At 45.2% G+C, this 22182-nt stretch overlaps 1 protein-coding gene and 1 pseudogene across 1 annotated transcript; both read left to right on the forward strand.

The window, feature by feature from the left end:
- The first annotated feature begins 5 nt into the window (after positions 1-5).
- On the forward strand, positions 6-21767 carry C19H6orf163 (chromosome 19 C6orf163 homolog). The gene is made up of 5 exons (XM_004667125.2): positions 6-536; positions 8086-8180; positions 9958-10065; positions 15158-15360; positions 21335-21767. Exons 1-5 carry the CDS (start codon positions 389-391, stop codon positions 21765-21767), a joined length of 987 nt encoding a protein of 328 aa, XP_004667182.1. The 5' UTR covers positions 6-388.
- On the forward strand, positions 1021-1865 carry LOC105944680 (annotated as a pseudogene).
- Positions 21768-22182: the final 415 nt, after the last annotated feature.

Raw genomic sequence — 22182 nt, forward strand, 5'->3', positions numbered from 1 at the left:
TAGTCTCATGCTGGCCTGGAACTCACAGTGATCCTCCTACCTCTGCCTGTGCTGAGATAAAAGCCAGCACCACCACGCCCGCCCAAGCTGCTTTTATGAGCAAAGCTTGTTTTACCTAGCAACAGTTGCTAAGTAAGTTACACCTGAATGCAAGAGACTGCAAGGGAGCGACTGCTTGTATCTTGCCAAATCCATTGCACACACCTTGTAAGATAGGCCGTAGCGCCGTTCACACTGCACCTAGCAGTACCTGCCATGATTCGTTATTCAGTCCTTCCAGTCTGTAGCATCACCTTCAAACCCTGAATCTCGTCCATCTTTCTTAAATTTCTACCTTTTCTGACTCTAAGATTAACTATAAGTAGTAGAAGACACCTGAAATTCAACTATGATCAGAAATCCAGATTATACAAATTTTGTTTGCTGTGCTGTTTGTAATAAAATAGTTCCACCAGCCCCTTTTGGGGAAGCCTTCAAAAAGATCCATGAATACAAGCCATTTAAGACACGCTTTCACACTCACAAAGATATACTGGGTAAGTGATTTTGTCGTTTGCCTTAGTTCTAACATTTAATAGCATTATATGTTAGTCTTCTGTTACGTAAACTTTTGCCAGCTCTTCCTGTTTAAAGCTGTTTGTTCAAGAGTTATCTCATGAAGTGTGCATGTTGGGAGTTCAGCCTCTTCACTTACCAGTTGTATGCACTGGATGGAGATTTTAGCTTCACTGTATTTTCTTATTATGAAGAACATTAATGTGTATCTTTTATACTGTTCTAAAGTGTCAAGGAAATACCTGTACCTGTTTTAGAACTTGGAACATCATAATACAATGTGTGTTCTTGTCAACTTGCCTGTACTTGGGGGACTTTGCATACATGGGGGGGGGGGGCGGGAAATTTCTCTAGATAGTACCCTAATAAGCACATGAAAGAAACTATAGCCTCTAGAAGGATCCCAGCCATGGGGGCGCAGAAATCTGCACAAGGTAGGTCGCAGCTTAGGCAGGCCCGAGCAGAATGTGGTACATGCTTCCGCATCTGCACAGTGGCTGGCAGGTAGACCAGGCCATCCTCTCTGAGGAGGACCGCGTCCCTCGTCATTCAGTTCTGGCACCACTGGGACCCTCCCACCTGCATGGAGATGGACGAGCTTCTGTACAGCATCGCTGGAAAGGAATGGAAGGTAGCGGGACCCTCCTCAGCCGTTGTGAGCCCTGTGTGGGTATCCCAGCCGTGCTAAAGCAAGCGTTGCTGGGCCGCTGAGGCTTGTGCTCCGGGGCATCCTCTCTGGTTCTCTGCAGCCCGACAGGCTTCCCTCCCACCGCCGCGAGCACTCGCAGCGAGACCCCGGGAGCATGCAGCGCTGAGCCTGCTCTGCTTCCCGAGAACCCCGGGGAGAAGTCCTGTCTCTACCGCGGCTCTCCGGGCCCCAGCTCTCCTACACTGCTGAGGACGAGGATGGCAAGATCGTGGGCTATGTCCTGGCCAAGATGGAGGGGGTCCTGATGCTGTCCCGCGTGGACGCGTCACCTCCCCGGCGGCGAAACGCTCACACGGCGCCTGGGCTTGGCCCAGGCCTCGGGGCCCACGACTGAGAACTTCAGCCCCAAATACGCGTCCCCGCATGTCAGGAAGAGAACCGAGCAGCGTTGCACCTTTATTCCAACGCCCTCAACCTCCAGGTCCATGAAGTGGAACCCAAGTCCTCTGCAGATGGGGACGATGCCTGTGCCACGGAGCCGGGTCTCTCCCAGGCGGCGGCTGAGCTGAAGGAGGACAAACGCGTGCCTCTGGGCTCCGGCGGCAACCGGGAGACTCGGGCCGCCCACCGCCCGTCTGCAGGAGAGCCTAGCTGGCCGTGACGGTGCTGATGTCCAGGACAGCGCGGGAGGCTCGGGCCTCACCTCCTAGGGCCTGCTTGAGCGTCACAGGTCACTGTTGCTCAGGCACTGCGGTCTTCTCACAGTGACCTGAACTGCTCCTCAGTTTGCACTCAGCACCCACTTTCACGGAGCCTACAGTGGTCTTGAACGAATGCCTGGACACAGCTTGCTGGGCATGAGTCAAGGAATCTTGAGGGCTGCCGTGAGAGAACCTTCCTTGGCCTCCTCCTACCGTGATACCACTGTGTTCTGTTGGCACGTCTGACTTTGGACAGTGGTTGTCCTGCAGGGGTCTCCTAGAATGCCCAACAGAAGGCAGGGACCGCTGTTGAAGTGCCCCATCTTTCAGGTTTTGCCTTTATCTAACTGAGTTTTCATCAGGATGACCATGCTCCCTTCCTCTTTTTTGCCACTGGAAGTTATGTTTCTTGTTTTTATTTATTTTATTTTTTTCCTGAAAACTCCCCATGTCCTATGCTCTCCCTTCTGGAGATATTTTTCCCTTTCTAAATAGGAGAAGGTGATAAAATGTAGGCTTATACTACATGCAAAATTTGTAGATTTTAAGAAAAAAGACATACAGTAGTTAAATTGATCTATAATAAAAAATATATATATATGGGCTGGAGAGATGGCTTAGTGGTTAAGCGCTTGCCTGTGAAGCCTAAGGACCCCAGTTCGAGGCTCGGTTCCCCAGGTCCCACATTAGCCAGATGCACAAGGGGGCGCACGCGTCTGGAGTTCGTTTGCAGTGGCTGGAAGCCCTGATGCGCCCATTCTCTCTCTCTCCCTCCATCTGTCTTTCTCTCTATGTCTGTCGCTCTCAAATAAATAAATAAAAAATGAACAAAAATTTTTTTAAAAAAATACGAAAAGAAAAACTATAACCTGTACTCTATACTTAGTGACAAAAGCAGACACATCTATGTGACATAATAATATTTACCACATGGAGCTGGAGAGATAGATGGCTTAGCAGTTAAGGCACTTGCCTGTGAAGCTTAAAGAACTGGGTTTGAATCCCCAGAACCCACATAAACCAGATGCCGCACATGGTAGCACACGCACCTGGAGTTCATTTGCAGTGGCTGGAGGCCCCAGTGTGCTCATTCTCTTTCTCTCTCTCCCTCTCTCTCTCTCTCAAATAAATAAATAAATAAATTAGTTTTGAAAAGAAAAAGACTATTTACGGAGGGAGTGGAACGATTATAAGAGCCACAGGTTGAGACATCATGCCCAGAGGCATTCCCTCCCCCTCAAGATAACTGTCTGCTGCTGGCACAAACTATAACCCACAACCCCATAGGGAATACCTGCAACTGAGGAGAGTCCCCAGCAGGATGGGGGTAGAGACGAGGGAAGAGGGTATCAACACATATGAAATACGTTGTTAATAATAATAATTTAAATAAAATAATTTAAAATAAAAAGAATATTTACTACACATACATATGCATATAGAATATAAGCAAATGAATTGTAATTACATATTTCTAGCTTTCATTGCCCCACAGCATTTTCAATCCAATCTTGAACCTTATGTGTGTTTGTGTATGATCTCTCAAAGTACTGCTCTGGTCCTCTTCACTTATAAACTAGTGGTTGGTTACTTTACTTCATGATTTTCTGAATGAGAAGAAGATAAAGAGATAAAGTAAAACGTAGGGGAGGGCTGGAGAAATGGCTTAGCAGTTAAGGCACTTGCCTGCAAGGCCTAGGGACTCGTGTGAGTCTCTTCAGGTCCCACATAAGCCAGATGCACAGTGACGCAAGCGCCCAAGGTTGCACATGCACATGGGGGTGCGTGCAGATGGGGTTGGATTACGAGGCTGGAGGCTCTGTCATGCCAATTCTCTCTCACACTCTTCACTCTCACTCTTCATTAAAAATGTAGGGAAGATGAAGTTGTCATTATTCTATGAAAATATGAATGCCAAACATTCTGATTTTTAGTAATTTTTGGTATGAATTATGAACTGTAATCTCTACAATGACTTGACTTTTTGTAACCAAGGTGATGCTGTCCCTGTTCTTAGATATGCTTTCATGATTGACCTCTTATGTTTTATAGGATATCTGAATCCAAATATTGAGTTGATCAATTAAACCTACCTATATAGAAATCAATATTTTACATTTGATTATCTGTATTTGTCATTAACTTGTTTTAGGTCAAAATTCTTTCTTTATAAATAAGCACAGAAGGGTTGGAGAGATGGCTTAGCAGTTAAAGCACTTGCCTGCAAAGCCTACGGACCCAGGTTCGATTCTCTGTAAGCCAGATGCACATGGTGGCACATGCATCTGGAGTATGTTTGCAGTGGCTAGCGGCCCTGGAACACCCATTCCCTCTCTCTCCCTCTCTATGTCTCTAATAAATAAATAAAAATTAAGGAAGAAGCACAGAAGCATGTTGAACTGTTTGTACAAGAGCCAGCAAATGCTCGTAGGGTAGTAGTTATCAACTCCAGCAGCGCCCTGGAGAACATTGGCACATTGTTTTTAAAGCCGGGCAAGGCAGCACACACCTTTAATCCCAGGACTAGGGAGGCAGAGGTAGGAAGATTGCTCTGAGTTTGAAGCCATCCTGGGACTACAGAGAGTAAGACCCTGCTTCAGAAAAACAAAAGAAAAATTTAATACAACTATGTAAATAGATCCACTGACTTAGGACTTTCAGTTCAGGTCTTAGTATGCACATTTTCTTTCGTACCTTTAAAGAATGTGTTGTCTCTAAATATTCTGACTCATAAATTGCAAAGATACTTCAGTGTGTTCCCAAAGACTTATTGCCCAAAATTTTCCATTTATATCTTACATGATTCTGGTACAGTGTCAAAAATCAAGAAATTGGCAATATGGGTGTGGTGGCACATGCCTTTAATCCCAGCACTCGGGAGGCAGAAATAGGAGTATCACTGTGAGTTTGAGGCCAGCCTGAGACTACATAGTGAATTCCAGGTCAGCCTGGGCTAGAGCAAGACCCTTCCTCAAAAACCCAAAAAGCAAAAAAAAAAAAAAAAAAAAAAATTGGTAATAGAACAATGCTGTTAACTCAGGCACATACTTTATAGATAAGTTTTCCTCTTAATGTGTATATTACATGATGGATGTCTGTGCCTTGTCATGGAAGTTCATGTGACCATCTACCACAAAGAAACTCCTTTATGTTACCCTTCAACAGTCACACTTTTCCTGGCTGGCAACCATTGGTCTATTTCTGTCACTGTGAGAGCATTGCCAAGCAGAAACTGTGAGGCCTTCAACATTGGCGTTTTCATCAGCACAGTAGCTTCTGGGTTGATGCTGGTTGTTTGTATTGGGCTCTCCTTTCAGCATGGGCATTTTTATATATTTTATTTATTTATTTGAGAGAGAAAGAGAGAGAAAGAGGCAGAGAGAGGGGGAGAGAATGGGCAAGCCAGGGCCTCCAGCCACTGCAAATGAACTCCAGATGCATGCACCCTCTTGTGCATTTGGCTAACATGGGTCCTGGGGAATCAAACTGGGATCCTTTGGCTTTGCAGGCAAACGCCTTAACCACTAAGCCATCTCTCCAGCCCCAGCATGGACATTTTTAGAAGCTCTGCAGGTATCTGCTGTTGGAAGTGAGAACAACAAACAAAAAGTAATAAGGGGCTGGAGAGATGACTTAGCAGTTTAAGGCACTTGCCAGCAAAGCCAAAGATTCCCAGTACTGACATAGAGCCAGGTGCACAAGGTAGCACATGCATCTGGAGTTTTTTCGCAGTGGTTAGAGGCCCTGGTGTGCCCATTCATTCTCTCAAATAAATAAATAAATAAATTTTAAAAATAAGATCCAAGCATTATAAAAAAGTAAAGCAGCCCACATTTGTATCACTTTTTTTTTTTTTTTTTTTGAGGTAGGATCTTGCTCTAGCCCAGGCCGACCTGGAATTCATTCTGTAGTCTCAGGGTGGCCTCGAACTCACAGCAATCCTCCTACCTGCCTCGTGAGTACTAGGATTAAAGACGTATGCCACCACGCCTGGCTTGTATTACATTTTTATGAAGCTCAACACCTGATGGTGAGTCATGTGTATTCCTAGAAGGTCTTTCATAATTGTACTTACCCTGTGTTGAGGTCTTGTAGTGAGAGTCTGTCTCTACAACTGAATGTGCTGCTGTGAGTTCTAAAAGACACCAGTGATCTAGCTGAGAACATATTTGCCAATAAATATATGTTCCAGTTGCATGTGATAGAAGCCCCTGCTGTGGAGGTCTGAATTAAGTGTCCCCCAGGAACCCATGTGTTCTGAATGCTTGGTCCCCAGCTTGTGGCAGTTGGGGAGGTGGAGACTTGCCGGAGGTGTGTGGTTAGGGGCAGGCGTAGGGGTATTATAGTCAGCTCCCCCTTGTTAGAGTGCAGCTCACTCTCTTGCTGCTGTTTTCTTCTTGTATGGCAAGGAGTGATGTCCAGTCTCGGCTCTACCATCCTTTCCCTACCATCATGACACTTCCCCTCAAGACTGTAAGCCAAAATAAGCTTTTTCCTCCCATCAGCTGCTTTTGGATGTTTTGTCCCAGCAATGAGATGGTAACTACAGCAACTGTGTAAAGAAGAATTTCATGATGGAACGTCTTGATTCTTTGAGCAGAAATTCAGCAGGGAATCTAGCATCAGACTTTCAATGCCCCATGCTCACGCTTCTCAGTTAAGTTGGCTTAATTGTTGGCAGCTGCTCCAAGCCCACTCCATCACCTGGGAAAGGAGGAATGTGGTCACAGATCACTGTGATCATCTGTTACCTCCAGCTTGGAAATCTTGGTGGAACACAGCTATTTTCTCCTTACCTCTTCATGCAAAATCCTAAGGAGGACCCCTGGAGCATGTGCTGGGTCTTGGGCCAATCACTGTTGCCAGCAGAAAGAAAGGGAGGTTGGATGATTCCTTGGTCGTCATACAAAGCAGTCTTCAGTGAGGGAGGAGGTTTTGAGTATAGTCGTCCAGTTACCAGAGTGGGAGATGCTCAGCAGACACACACAGCCCTACCTGTGAGCAGTAGCCAAGTTGGGCACCAAGAGAGGTACACTGCTTTTAAGAGTAGGGAAGTAGCATGAAGACCTAACCACGTGGAAAGTTAGTCCAGTTCACATAAAATTTGAAACATGAATGGAACAAAGAATAAGGACAATACAAAGTTAGAGAGAAAAGTCACTGTTTTTTCTGTGTTCAAAGTGCTTGTTACTCCCGTAGCGACATGAGAGCCACCTGACAACCTCTCAGGTAGGAGAGGGGCAAATGCTCTGACCGTCAGAGGGCTCGGTGTTGGGCTGCAGGTGCAGCCTTGCCCCTCTAACTGCTTCTGTGTGGTCCTGTAGCTTCTCTAGACTTACTGCATAGAGATTGAAGTCAGATTAGAGCTTTGGCAGGAATAATAAGCTAGCCCTGAGCTCACTCTCCACCTGAAATAGTTAAGTTCGCAGAGACCTGTACAATGAAGAGTGGCACGTGCGTATGTGTACAGCAAGGCATTTGCCCTCCACCCTCCTGAAGAGGCCGCACCCGTGCCCTGACAGGAGCACCGAGAGGAGCTGAATACTGTGCTAATATCACATGGATTCACCGTTTTGCTCACATGCAAAAAGTGCACATTCCGCAGGGTATTTTTTCACGTCACTTTCACAGTTGTCTGCTGCCTGCACTGAGGTATGAGAGGAGTAGCTGACTTTTTTTCAAGCCTATCAGTGATGTGAATTTCCTCCTAGTCAGGTCAGAGAAAACAGCCTTCCGATGAGTTTCTCTGAAGAAAAAGATTGTTGGCCAAGCTCAGTGGTAAGGTATATGCTTAGCATGATGGGTTCAATCTTCAGTATCAAAAAATATTGAGGTCTGGAGAGATGGCTTGGTGGTTAAGGTGCTTGTCTGCAAAGCCAAAGGACCCAGATTCGATTCCCCAGGACCCACATAAAGCCAGATGCACAAGGTGGCGTGTGCATCTGGAGTTTGTTTGCAGTGGCTGGAGGCCCCAACGCACCCATTCTCTCTGTAACTGTCTGCCTCTCTCTCTCTCCCTCTCTCTATCAAATAAGAATAAAGTATAAAAAAATCTTTAAAAAAGTATTGACATCTTCTAAAAGGATGTGTCTTGTCAATGGCTTATGTAATGGGATAATGATAGAAAGGAACACTAAGAATGTCTACAGAGATGGTGATAATTTCTCTCCAAATACGCAGAAATTGGGGAAAATATTCTGAGCCAAGAAGAGCAGCATCAACAGGCTATAATCAAAGAGAGCATCGCCAAGGCCGAGGCCAAGGTGTGGGACCAGGTAAGGGAGCATCAAGACGAGCCAGCACCCACCTCCACAGACTGTCTGCACTGTCGGGGTTCAATTAAGCCACAAACACACAACACAGCCCAGAGTCCTAACCAAGCGTGCGCTGCAGCTGCCTTTACACCAGGCCAGAAGCAGCTGATGGGAGGAAAGGGTTTGTTGAGGCTTACAGATTCCAGGGGCAGCTTCATCATGGCGGAAGCAGCTGGCTCACTTCATCACACATCCACAGCAAAGAGCAAACAAAGGACAGCAGGAGCTCAAGCTAGCTCTAAACACACCTCAGGACTACACACCCCTAGGAACACGCTTCCCCAGCAGGACCCCACCTCCCAAATGCTCCAAGCTGAGAAAAAGTAGGAAACTTAGTCACCAACAGCTGAGGCTGTGAGGACATTTTACAGTCAAACCACCACATGTGGGAGCAGTAGTGTGGCTTCATCTGTAAAAGAGTGGGGACATTTTACAGTCAAACCACCACATGTGAGAGCTATAGTGTGACTTCATCTGTAAAAGAGTGGGGACATTTTACAGTCAAACCACCACATGTGGGAGCTGTAGTGTGGCTTCATCTGTAAAAGAACGGAGGCTGGAGAGATGGTTTAGCGGAAAAGCACTTGCCTGTGAAGCCTAAGGACACTGGTTCGAGGCTCATTTACCCAAGACCCATGTTAGCTAGATGCACAAGGGGGCACACACTTCTGGAGTTTGTTTGCAGTGGCTGGAAGCCCTGATGCGCCCATTCCCTCTCTATTTGTCTTTCTCTCCCTCTCTCCCTGTCACTTTCAAATAAATAAATAAAAATGAACAAAAAAGGGCTGGAGAGATGGCTTAGCGGTTAAGCGCTTGCCTGTGAAGCCTAAGGACCCCGGTTCGAGGCTCGGTTCTCCAGGTCCCACGTTAGCCAGATGCACAAGGGGGCGCACGCGTCTGGAGTTCGTTTGCAGAGGCTGGAAGTCCTGGCGCGCCCATTCTCTCTCTCCCTCTATCTGTCTTTCTCTCTATGTCTGTCACTCTCAAATAAATAAATAAAAAATTTAAAAAAAAATGAACAAAAAAAATTTTTAAAAATTAATCATCTTAAAAAAAAAAAGAACGGGGACATTTGACAGTCACAGCACCCCACGTGGCAGCTGTAGCATGGCTTCATCTATAAAAGAGTGGGGACAGTTGACAGTCACACCACCACACGTGGGAGCTGTCGCGTGGCTTCATCTACTCTTTTACAGATGAAGCCACGCTACAGCATGACTTCCTCCATAAAAGAGGGGCCTCTAGTGGTGACCGCTTAAACATAAAACTCATCAAACATGACCACTCATTAAATACACATGCCTGACTTACTGGCCTGGACAGCTGGGTCATTAGTTAAAGGCTCTTGCTGGCAAAGCATGATGGTCCAGTTCAGTTCCCCAGGACCTATGTAAAGCCAGATACACAAAATGGCACATGCATCTGGGGTTCGTGTGCAGTTGCAAGAGGCGCTAATGCACCTATATTCACTGCCTCTTTCTCAAATAAATAAAAAATGTTAAGAAAAAAAGACCCTGGCTTGGAATGGTGGCACATGCCTTCAATTCCAGAACTTGGGAGGCAAAAGTAAGAGGATCACTGTGAGTTGGAGGCCAGCCTGGATACAGAGTGATTTCGAGGTCCGCCTGAGCTACAGTGAAAAAAAAAAAGAAAAAAACCCTGACTTATTTCCCAGTAACAATAAATGGTTTTGTACTTATGCTGGTATATTAATAAATGGGCATTTTTTATTCCAAAGGCTCGTGAACTCCAGAAGCAAGCAGTGGAGAAAGCACTTGAAGATGCAAGTACCAGACACAGATTTGAAATTCAGGTTTTAGAAGAGAAACATCAGAAAGACCTACAGGTTGTTACTTGTTTCACAGTGACTGGTTGTTGCCTTTTTCAATTCATTTATTATTTGAGAGAGAGAGAGAATGGGCGCATCAGGGCCTCCAGCCACTGCAAATGGACTTCAGATGCATGATCAACTTACTGGATCTGGCTTATGCAGGCCCTGGGAAATCAAACCTAGGTCCTGATACCACAGGCAAATGCTTTAACTGCTAAGCCATTGCTCCAGCCCACTTTTAAAACAATTTTTATTTATTTATTTGAGAGAGCAAAAGAGGCAGGTAGAGAACATTGCTAACACTTCCACTGAAAGAAGAAAAGCAACCTAAATTTTTAAAATAAATTTTGACCCTTTATTTAACTCCACATGTGCAATTCCTAGTGCAAGAGCACAAGTAATGAAGAACCAATAGAGCTTGCCTCCTCCAAAGTATGTGGATTCCAGAGTAATGTTAAGACTAGATGAGATTTTAGGTAATTTGAAAGAATGGCCAATATATATTCAAAGAAATGAAAGAGGACATGAATAAACTCCTAAATCAAATCCAAGAGAACCCAAAACAGCTGAATGAAGTAAGAAAGTCAATTCAGGTTATGAAAAATGGAATTCAATAAAGAAATAGAAATATTAAAGAAAAACCAGCTGGGTGTGGTGGTACATGCCTTTAAACCCAGCACTGGAGAGGCAGAGGTTGGTGGATTGCCATGAGTTCGAGGCCACCCTGAGACTACACAGTGAATTCCAGGTCAGCTTGGGATAGAGACCCTACCTCAAAAAAAAAAAGAAAGAAAGAAAGAAAGGAAAGAAAAGAAAAGAAAAGCCATACTGAAATGATGCAGGAAAGGAAAAAATGATAAGTCAAGTAAAAAATTCATTGAAAAGCTTCCATAGAATTGATCATGTGGAGAACAAAATACCAGGGCTTGAATATAAGATAGAAGAACTGCATCGTTCAGTCAAGGACAATGCTATATACATATATATAGTGTATGAGCAGAACAGGCAAGATTTCTGAGACATCATGAAAAGAGAACTCTACAAACTATGGACATGGAAGAAAAAGAATTTCATAGCAGTGGCATAGAAAATATTTTCAGTAAAAGCATAGATCAGATACCAGTGTGGAGACTGTCCATGCACTGAGTAGGCCACTCACCACCATGGCCATTCAGTCATGTGAATAGACCCCTGGCCCAGATGGGATCAGGCCTATTTGCCACTGTCCCCAGACAGCACTGAACAGGACCCAATAGACTAGGGCCCCCTGAGCTAGCGACACTCCTCAGTGTGCCCCGCCCAGACCCTCTCACTAAGCAGGCCACTCAGCTTGAGCCCAGGCTTCCTCTCCTCCATGCCCATTCAGTCGCGGGGTCGACCCCTAGCCCCACGGACCCTGACTGAGGGTCAGGCTCCACTGGAGCCACTGTTGCTGCATTCTCAGCAAGACAAAGGGATGATCTCCAGAGGAGCACCCTAGACCCACAAATAGATGCCTGTGCACACATTTATAGCGAGGCTGGCTAGGCCACCCAGGTCCCAGGTTGGCAATCCCCCTGCACTCAAACCATTCACATTTCTAAGGTGCCTACACACACCCACGTGGAACAGGGGACACTAGCTCCACTGGACTCTGGGCCCGCTTCCCTGTGTGCCCAGCTTAGACACTTGGGTAGAGCACCTGCCCATGTTGGCCCTGACCAAGGCAGACTAGGCCACTCACAGCCCCTGCAAGCAGCGCCATAGGCTCACCCCATGCCCAGCTCAGCCCCATATATAGATTGTCCACCCATGCCCTCCTGGAGCAAGGTGGATGAGGCTGCTGGGCATAGGCCCTGGTGGAACCACTGTCGTTGCTTTCTCAACAAGACAGCTTTTACCTCTGGATGGGCAAATCCCAACACAAGGAACGGAGGCAAGAGATCCCAACCATGAATGTATGATCCTATAGTGAAAGCCTCCAATAAGAACTACCTAGAGGGAAACTCCAGACAATTTCAAAATGCACTTATGATAAGCATATTCAAAAAACTAATAAGGTCATGAACAAATGGCTGACTGGAATGGAGAATCAGCAAAAAGAAAGAAAATGTGTGGCTGAATGAATCCAGTGCATTTCAAGAGAGGACAGACAACCAAATGGAATGAAAAATTCAAACCAAGAGATTAAACTATAACTCAGTAAGGAAACAGAGACACTGAAGAAAGCTAAACAGAAATCAAAAATTAAATAACCACATTTAAAAGGCTCCAGGAACACCTCACGAACAGAGTACATCATGTGGAGGACGATATCAGGGCTTGAGAACAAAACAAGGGAATATATCAGGACAAATGGCATATGTGTCTGGAGTTCATTTGCAGTGGCAGGAGGCCTGGAATGTCCATTTTCTCTCTGTGTGTCTCTCCTTGTGAATATGAATACGTACAAATATTTTAAAGATTAAAAAGAATTACTTCAATCAATCAAATTCCATCCCAGAGATGCAGGGATATTTCAACATATGGAAATCAATGAACATAATCATCATAACATAAACTTGAAGTCAGAAATCACACGATCATCTCAATAGATGCAGAAAAGTCCCTTGACACAACATATGAAAGTATAAGTGAAAAATGCTGGGGATGGAACTGTTAAGTAGAGATGGGGAACAAATGAGGGAGAGAAGGGGAGGATTACCATAAGTAAAGATGTATGAAATAGCCATATTGAGAATACTACTTATTAAAAATATTTTAAAGTTTATTTATTTATTTATGAGAAAGAAGCAGTAGAGAGAATGGGCATGCCAGGACCCCCAGCCACTTAAACTCCAGACACATGTACCACTTTGTACATCTGGCTTATGTGGATCCTGGGGAGCTGAACCTGGGTCCTTAGGCTTCACAGTCAGGTACCTTAACTGCTAAGCCATCTCTCCAGCCCCCAAAATAATACATATTTATTTATTTGGAAGTAGGGAGAGAGAAGAGAGAAGAGACTGGATGTACCAGGGTCTCCAGCCACTGCAAACAAACTCCAGATGTATGTGCCTCTTTGTGCATCTGGCTTTATATGGGTGCTAGTGAATCAACTCAGATTGTTGGGCTTTGCAGGCAAATGTCTTAACCACTGAGCCATCTCTCCAGCCCTATATAAGTAAGAAATTGGGCTGGAGAGATGGCTTAGCGGTTAAGCGCTTGCCTGTGAAGCCTAAGGACCCCGGTTCGAGGCTCGGTTCCCCAGGTCCCACGTTAGCCAGATGCACAAAGGGGCGCACGTGTCTGGAGTTTGTTTGCAGAGGCTGGAAGCCCTGGCGTGCCCATTCTCTCTCTCTCTCCCTCTATCTGTCTTTCTCTTTGTGTCTGTCGCTCTCAAATAAATAAATAAATTTTAAAAAAATTAAAAAAAAGAAGAAATATACTTATCTGGGCATGGTGGCACCCACTTTTAATCCCAACACTTGGGAAGCAGAGGTAGGAGAATTGCTGTGAGTTCGGGCTACCCTTAAACTACATAGTGAATTCCAGGTCAAGCCTGGGCTAGAGTGAAACCCTACCTCTAAAACCCAAACCCAAAACAAAACAAAACAAAAACAAATAAAGCAGAAAAACCAAACAAACCAAACAAAGGCAAAACAAAGGCCCTAGAGTGGAATTTACGACTACGGTTTTGCTAAACGGATATGTTTACTCTCTAAATATTTATGCTTTTACCCATAGATTACTCTGCTCTCAGCCTTGCTCAGAGAAGCTTCCTTCCGTAGCATTTGGTGGTTAAAGAAATGGTCAAAGGGCTGAGAATAACTGACTTGAAAGCAGAGCCCTCCATGGGACATTATGTAATCCCTCTGAGGTTCAGGAGACATTACGGAAGAGGTGGCTGAAGGAGTGTAAGAGCCAGAGGATGGGAGGAGCTCCGAGAAATGACGCCTTCTGCTCAAAGCATGACCACTGCATTCATGAACTCAGCAGCTATGGCTGCCTGTAGCCACCCCTCCCTAAGGAGCTATTGGGAGTTACAGGCTGCTGGGCAGGGAAGATGACGCTCTTCAGAGGTGTAGCCACTGAAATAAATGCCTGTCTCACGTTCAAGCAATTAACCCTAATTAACCTGATTGGGTCACGAATAAGGCATGAGAACAGGAGGGCGAGTAAGCATTGGGAAGAAGGGTAATGGGCAGGGTGAATGTGGCCAAGAGATGCATGACGTTGTTAAAAATTAATATTTTGAAAAGGATAAAGAGCTGGGGCTGCAGATATAGCTCAGTGATAAGATGCTTGCCAAGCTTGTACAAAACCATGGATTTGGTCCTCAGCACTGCCATAAAAAATTTTTAAAAAGGGCTCAGAGGTTAAGGCACTTGCCTGCAAAGTCTAACAACCCAGGCTCAATTCCCCAAAGTAAAGCCAAAGGCACAAAGTGGTACATGCATCTGGAGTTTGCAGGAGCTAGAGGCCTTGGTACATGCATTCTCGGTCTCTCACTGATGCACATAAATAAAAAAAAATTAAATAAAAACAAAAACAAGAAATTTTTTTTTATTAAGGCCAAAAACCTTTAGCCCTACCTCACTGTATCCTAGCTCTTGCCCAGTCTAACCCAGCTTTGCCCCACTGGAACGCAATTCTACTGCACTCCAATGCAGCTGTACCCCCTTGAGCCCAGCTGTCTTTCTTTTTGCATAGTATGTCTCTTTCCAATGTGACCTTCACAGTGTATACATTCATGTCATTGTGTTTGAATATTTTTGTTTTACTTAATATTATATAAATGAAGGTTTCAAGCCGGGCGTGGTGGCGCATGCCTTTAATCCCAGCACTCGGGAGGTAGAGGTAGGAGGATTGCCATGAGTTCAAGGCCACCCTGAGATGACAGAGTTAATTCCAGGTCAGCCTGGACCAGAGTGAGACCCTACCTCGAAACCCCCCCAAAAAAAAAAAAGTAAAGAAAAGAAAAATGAAGGTTTCCCCAATCACATATAAATAATATTTTAAATCTTCTGTTTCGTAGGTCCACATTCTATGGGGTAAATGAAACTGATGGATCTGGCCTCCTAGTAGTCATTTTAAAACATCAAAGCTGTACTATCTACATCAAATTTTTCTGTTCCCTTACATTAAGGAAATGGAAGAAAAAACAAAGATAGAGATGTTCATGAGCATGGACAAACAGCTGAAGAGAGAAAACCTGGCTGCAGAGCAGCGCATGGTCCACAGAATCCAAAGGATCATGATGGAATGCCACAGAGAGAAGATGGAGGCTGTGAAGAAAGCCAGGGAAGAGGAAAGACTCATTGCCAAAGAAGCGATCCAGGTCCACAAAAGGTATTGCAGAGAACGCATGTGCAGTCAGTATCTGGCCCATCAAATTTCACATAGAGAAAGCGATGAGGTTAAGGTACCGAAGGAACATTGCTGAGACCTTTGTGCTTTTGTTTTCATTATGGGATATGTAAAATGCTGAGACAGAAGAGAAAGGGAGCATTAGAGCAGTAGTAGTAGCATACGTACTGAAATACCTAACCCCAGCATAAGGACTGAAGCCTGCTTGCCCTTCAGAGGGCCTTGTAGTCCTCAGCCATGACGTCTTCATCCTTCATCCCTGTAGTCCTCAGCCATGACGTCTTCATCCTTTGTCCTTGTACTGCTCATCCATGACGTCATCATCCCTCATCCCTATAGTCCTCAGCATGACGACTTCATCCTTCATCCCTGTAGTCCTCAGCCATGACATCTTCATCCTTCATCCCTGTAGTCCTCAGCCATGACGTCTTCATCCTTTGTCCTTGTACTGCTCAGCCATGATGTCATCATCTCTCATCCCTGTAGTCCTCAGCCATGACGTCTTCATCCTTCATCCCTGTAGTCCTCAGCCATGACGACTTCATCCTTCATCCTTGTAGTCCTCAGCCATGACGTCTTCATCCTTCGTCCCTGTAGTCCTCAGCCATGACGTCATCATCCCTCATCCCTGTAGTCCTCAGCCATGGTGTCTTCATCCTTCATCCCTGTAGTCTTCAGCCATGGCGTCTTCATCCTTCGTCCCTGTAGTCCTCAGCTATGATGTCATCATCCCTCATCCCTGTAGTCCTCAGCCATGATGACTTCATCCTTCATCCCTGTAGTCCTCAGCCATGACGTCTTCATCCTTTGTCCTTGTACTGCTCAGCCATGATGTCATCATCTCTCATCCCTGTAGTCCTCAGCCATGGCGTCTTCATCCTTCGTCCCTGTAGTCCTCAGCCATGACGTCTTCATCCTTCATCCCTGTAGTCCTCAGCCATTACGTCTTCATCCTTCATCCCTGTAGTCCTCAGCCATGACGTCTTCATCCTTCATCCCTGTAGTCCTCAGCCATGGCGTCTTCATCCTTCATCCCTGTAGTCCTCAGCCATTACGTCTTCATCCTTCATCCCTGTAGTCCTCAGCCATGGCGTCTTCATCCTTCGTCCCTGTAGTCCTCAGCCATGGCGTCTTCATCCTTCGTCCCTGTAGTCCTCAGCCATGGCGTCTTCATCCTTCATCCCTGTAGTCCTCAGCCATGGCGTCTTCATCCTTCGTCCCTGTAGTCCTCAGCCATGCGTCTTCATCCTTCGTCCCTGTAGTCCTCAGCCATGCGTCTTCATCCTTCGTCCCTGTAGTCCTCAGCCATGACGTCTTCATCCTTCGTCCCTGTAGTCCTCAGCCATGGTGTCTTCATCCTTCGTCCCTGTAGTCCTCAGCCATGGTGTCTTCATCCTTCATCCCTGTAGTCCTCAGCCATGACGTCTTCATCCTTCGTCCCTGTAGTCCTCAGCCATGGTGTCTTCATCCTTCGTCCCTGTAGTCCTCAGCCATGGTGTCTTCATCCTTCATCCCTGTAGTCCTCAGCCATGACGTCTTCATCCTTCGTCCCTGTAGTCCTCAGCCATGACGTCTTCATCCTTCGTCCCTGTAGTCCTCAGCCATGGTGTCTTCATCCTTCGTCCCTGTAGTCCTCAGCCATGACGTCTTCATCCTTCGTCCCTGTAGTCCTCAGCCATGGTGTCTTCATCCTTCATCCCTGTAGTCCTCAGCCATGACGTCTTCATCCTTCGTCCTTGTAGTCCTTAGCCATGATGTCTTCATCCTTCATCTTCATTCTTCATCCTTGTACTGCTCAGTCATGATGTCTTCATCCTTCACCCTTGTAGTCCTCAGCCACGACGTCTTCATCCTTCATCCTTGTACTGCTCAGCCATGACGTCTTCATCCTTCATCCCTGTAGTCCTCAGCCACGACGTCTTCATCCTTATAGTGCTTAGCCATGATGTCTTCATCCCTCATCCTTGTAGTGCTCAGCCATGACGTCTTCACTCTTCATCCTTGTAGTGCTCAGCCATGACATCTTCATCCTTCACCCTTGTAGTCCTCAGCCACGACGTCCTCATCCTTCATCCCTGTAGTCCTCAGCCATGACATCTTCATTCTTCACCCTTGTAGTCCAGAGTTTGATTGTCCAGTATCTATGTTAAGCAGATTTCACAAAGCAGTGCATATTTCTGGAGTTCATTTGTAGTGGCTGGAGGCCCCAGTGCACCCATTCTCTCTCTGTGCAGTGTGTGGTGGTATATGCCTTTAGTCCCAGCACCTGGGAGGCAGAGGTTGGAGGATCGTTGTGAGTTCGAGGCCACCCTGAGACTACATAGTGAATTCCAGGTCAGAATTTCAGGCCAACCTGGGCTAGAATGAGACCCTACCTCAGGGTGGCTTTGAACTCACAGCAGTTCTCCTACTTCTGCCTTCTGAGTGCTGGGATTAAAGGCCACCATACCCAGCTTGACTATTTTTTAAATAGTTTTATTTATTTATTTACTTATTTGAAAGAGAGACATAGAAAAAGGTAGACTGAGAGGAGTGAGTATGGGTGTGTCAAGGTCTCCTGTTCCTGTAAAGGAATTCCAGATGCATGCAACACTTTATTTAGCTGGCTTTACATGGTACTGGAGAGTCAAACCTGGGCTATCAGGCTCTGTAAGCAAGTGCCTTTAACCCCTGAGTTATCTCTCCAGGCCCCAAAATTGACTCTTTTTTTGGGGGTTTTCAAGGTAGGGTTTCTCTAGGCCAGGCTGACCTGGAATTCACGCTGTATTCTCAGGGTGGCCTCGAAGTCTTGGTGATTCTCCTATCTCTGCCTCCTGAGTGCTGGGCTTAAAGGCATGTGCCACTACTCCCAGCAAGTTAAATTTTTTTTTTTTCAAGGTAGGGTCTCACTCTAGCTCAGGCTAACCTGAAATTCACTATGTAGTATCAGGGTGGCTTCCAACTCACAGCAATCCTCCTACCTCTGCCTCCCAAGTGCTGGGATTAAAGGCGTGCGCCACCACGCCCAGCTTAAAATTGATTATTTTTTTAATATTTTGTGTATTTTTATTTATTTATTTGAGAGTGACAGAGAGAGAAAGAAGCAGTTAGAGAAAGAGAGAGAGAGAGAGAGAATGGGCACACTAGGATCTCCAGCCACTGCAAACGAACTCCAGACGCATGCGCCCCCTTGTGCACCTGGCTAATGTGGGTCCTGGGGAACTGAGTCTTGAACCAGGGTCCTTAGGCTTCACAGGCAAGTGCTTAACCGCTAAGCCATCTCTCCAGCCCAAAATTGATTATTTTTAATATGGTAACTATTTGGCTTGCCTTAAACACTCTTTCATGTGTGATAGGACAGGAGGTGGAAGTTTAGTGGAGTTACAGGAATTATTGTTATTGTCACATACCTGAGCAAGTGGCTCAGCAATTAAAAGCACTTGTTTGCAAAACTTCAGACAGGGTTCAATTCCCCAGTACCCACATAAAACCACATGCACAATATAGCATTTGCATCCACGGTTCATTTGCAGTGACAAGAGGCCCTGGGAAGCCCATACACACACACACACTCTCTCTCTTTCTCATGTAGGTACATGCACATACAAGTGCATGCCCACACAGAGACACACAAATAAATTGTAAACAAAACAAAACAGAGAAGCTGAAGAGATAGTTCAGCCTGCTGTGACTGCTGTGTCTCAAGCTGAGATATTCAGGGTGAAGGGAGGAGCTCACCCTGCTGTGATGGGGGCTGTATCACTATTGAGACCCAGGAGATAGTTCTTCCTCCCTGGGGACTTGGGAATGGGTCAAAAATTTCCAACAAACTTTTTTCTGACCTAAGTCCTAATGGCTCTGTAAATCATGTTCCCAATTTTACTAACAGTTTGAGGGGGGTGTGTGTGTGTGTGTGTGTGTGTGTGTGTGTACGCACATTCTCATCTCTCAACATCACCTCTACATTAATGGCACCTCCATTCTCCTTTCCAATCTCTCCCAGCCTGATTCATAGCCCAGATTTGATTCTTCATTTTTTGGAATCCTCTATATCCCAGGAGTCTTCCATTGGCAATTAGGACTTCATAAGGTTTCTTGGGTTGAATCCTTTCTCCTCTCTGGATCCTATCCTTCTGTCTTTTATCAATAGCTTATACCCTCATCGTTGTACCTCCAAAGTCACATGATGGTATTAGTTGGTCTTTGTGATTTACCCCGTTAAGATTTAGATCACCCACTGTTACTAATATGATAATTCTAAAATGTTGTTTTGTGTTTCCCTTTTGACAAATTTACTGTAGTCTTTCATGAACTCAAATCAGGTCATGCTTGGTAGCAACAACTCTCCCACTTGCTCAGTTATGTGACAATAGCAATATTTCCTATAACTCCACTAAGCTTCCACCTCCTGTCCTATCCCATTGACCAGTAATAAGTATCAAGTAAAAATGCACTCGCTTCAATGTGCTCTTGTGAAAAATCAAATGAGATATAATTCATGTAGACTGTTTGGCACAATCCTTGAAACATAGAAGTGTGCAAGAAACATTAGCCTTTGCTATTAATTATGGATATTGGGGCCTAGTTCGTTGAGAAGACAGAAGGAAAGTCACCTAGTACCCAGAGAGGCTCAGGATTAATGATGGTCAAGCGTGGGGCTGACTGGCAAGCTCAAATACTCAGTTGAAAGAATTAGAAAAGGGAAAAGAATGCATCCTGGAGAAAGGTATTTAGACCACAGGATGACTGGTGTCTCCTGGAAAGAATGTGTTGTGTTGGGAACACTGGGAAGATGGTAGACCCTGGAAAGACTGTGTTGTGTTGGGAATGCTAGAAAGATGGTAGATTCAGGAGTGTGTTTGTGTTGGGAATACTGGGAAGATGGTAGATCCTGGAAAGACTGTGTTTGTGTTGGGAATGCTGGGAAGATGGTAGATCCTGGAAAGACTGTGTTTGTGTTGGGAAGGTGAAGGGAGGATCGTCATTAATAATCACACATACTGGAATCTAACATCATAGATCTTTTCTTCCTAATACTTCAGCTGTTTTGCTCAGAGGGTTAACTGCAGACGTCCTCTGAAAGAAGGAGATTACAGGGACTGAGGGCTTTTCCTGGACACAGACCTCTGGGCTATAGTGCTGATTAAGTGACCTCAGACAGGGTTCATACCTCTCTGAGCCTTGGGGTTGTCCTCATAAACTGTGCACAATTACAGACCCACCTAAAGGAGATTACTGTGTTATTGGTTGACACGTGCACAGAAGTGTGCCACCCTGCTTAGCACATGGTGAACAGGTCAGTGGGCCTGGCTGTGGCTGCTATAAATTGCCTATCATTAGAGGTCAGAATCACTCAACAATGGTTCTCACCATCACTGTGGCCCAAGAACCCTCAGGATCCCTGAAACTCTTTAAGGGAGTAAGGGGAGCTCTATGAGGCCAAAGCTATTTTCTTAAGCTAGTAAGTTGTTATTTATTTCCCATTCTCTTTCTCCAATGATTATAATATTCCTCATGGGTTTCATGATGCATGATCTTACAATACAGTGAAATAAAATAAAGCAATATGAAAATTCAACTTTGCCTAAAGAATTTTGCAAGCATGTGTAAAACTATGCTAATTTTTTTTTACCAAATATATTACTTTGGAAAAGATTTTTTCATAAAAAATTTATGTTAATATATAATGGATTTATTGTTATTTTACATTAATTAATAAGTGTTTTTTTCAAGGTAGGGTCTTGCTCTAGCCAAGACTGACTTGGAATTCACTATGTAGTCTCAAGGTGGCCTTGAACTCCTGTATTTTATTGTTAATAACTAATGTAGTCCAAATGCTCATATACACCAGCCTGTCTCAGGCCAGGACTCATCTCAACAACATAACAATTTCTCGTGCACATGTGGTTTAAGACAAAACCGCTTTGTTTTTAGGAGCTGACGCATCTAATTTACAAATATGTATTGTCTTTTGTAGCAAGGCTTTGGAGGAGCTCGTGGCTAGTGGCGTGACAGCACTTAAAGACCAGAAGGCGAGCTTGGGCCACCTGATCAAAGTAAAGGAGCACGAAATGAACATGTACTATGGCATGGCTCAGAAGCATAAGCAAGAAGAGGTGCAGGAAATACTTCAAGAGACACAGAAAACCCACCAGGCTACTCTGGAGAACGTGATGGATAAACTGGTTAATGCCCAGGGGGAGCTGGTGTCTGTGGCAAGGCAACTGGGAATCATGACAAGCTGGAAAGATTTCCTGGAAGAGGAGCTACAGGAGACCAGGGACGCATTTCAGAAGTACATCAACTCCACCTTCCCTGCGCTTTCACCGGGGCAGGCTGACTTCATTCTTCCAGAAAGAAAGAAGACCCCTTTCAGTCTGGGGATGGGAAACAATGCAGGTGCTGACTAGGAGCCATCAGCTGTGCAGTTGCTACAGAAGACAGCCGCACGAGCACCAAATAAACACACTCAGAACACGATTGCTCCCATGCTGTGCTCGTACTGTTGGGCTGGAAGCATTGTTAAATTGTTCTTTTAGCATTGACGTAATGGAGTCAATATGGCATTTTCATACTCTGTGCTTGTTAGTCCTCCTCGTGCCCACTTCAGTGCACAGCAAGCGCCAAGTCTGACTGAGGTGAGGAAACAGTGAGAACTCAGACTAATCAGGAGAAGAAACTGCTTCTGAAGGAAGTCTAAACATACTTCTGTATGTAGATTTATTCATTTTTATACCAGGCATGTAACCACTGTAGCTAGCAAGTGTCACTCCTGTATATTGCCTTATTCATTTCGACACCAGACTTGTAACCACAGTACCTAGT

Source organism: Jaculus jaculus, chromosome 19 (genome assembly GCF_020740685.1).
Source record: "Jaculus jaculus isolate mJacJac1 chromosome 19, mJacJac1.mat.Y.cur, whole genome shotgun sequence".
Lineage (NCBI taxonomy): Eukaryota > Metazoa > Chordata > Mammalia > Rodentia > Dipodidae > Jaculus > Jaculus jaculus.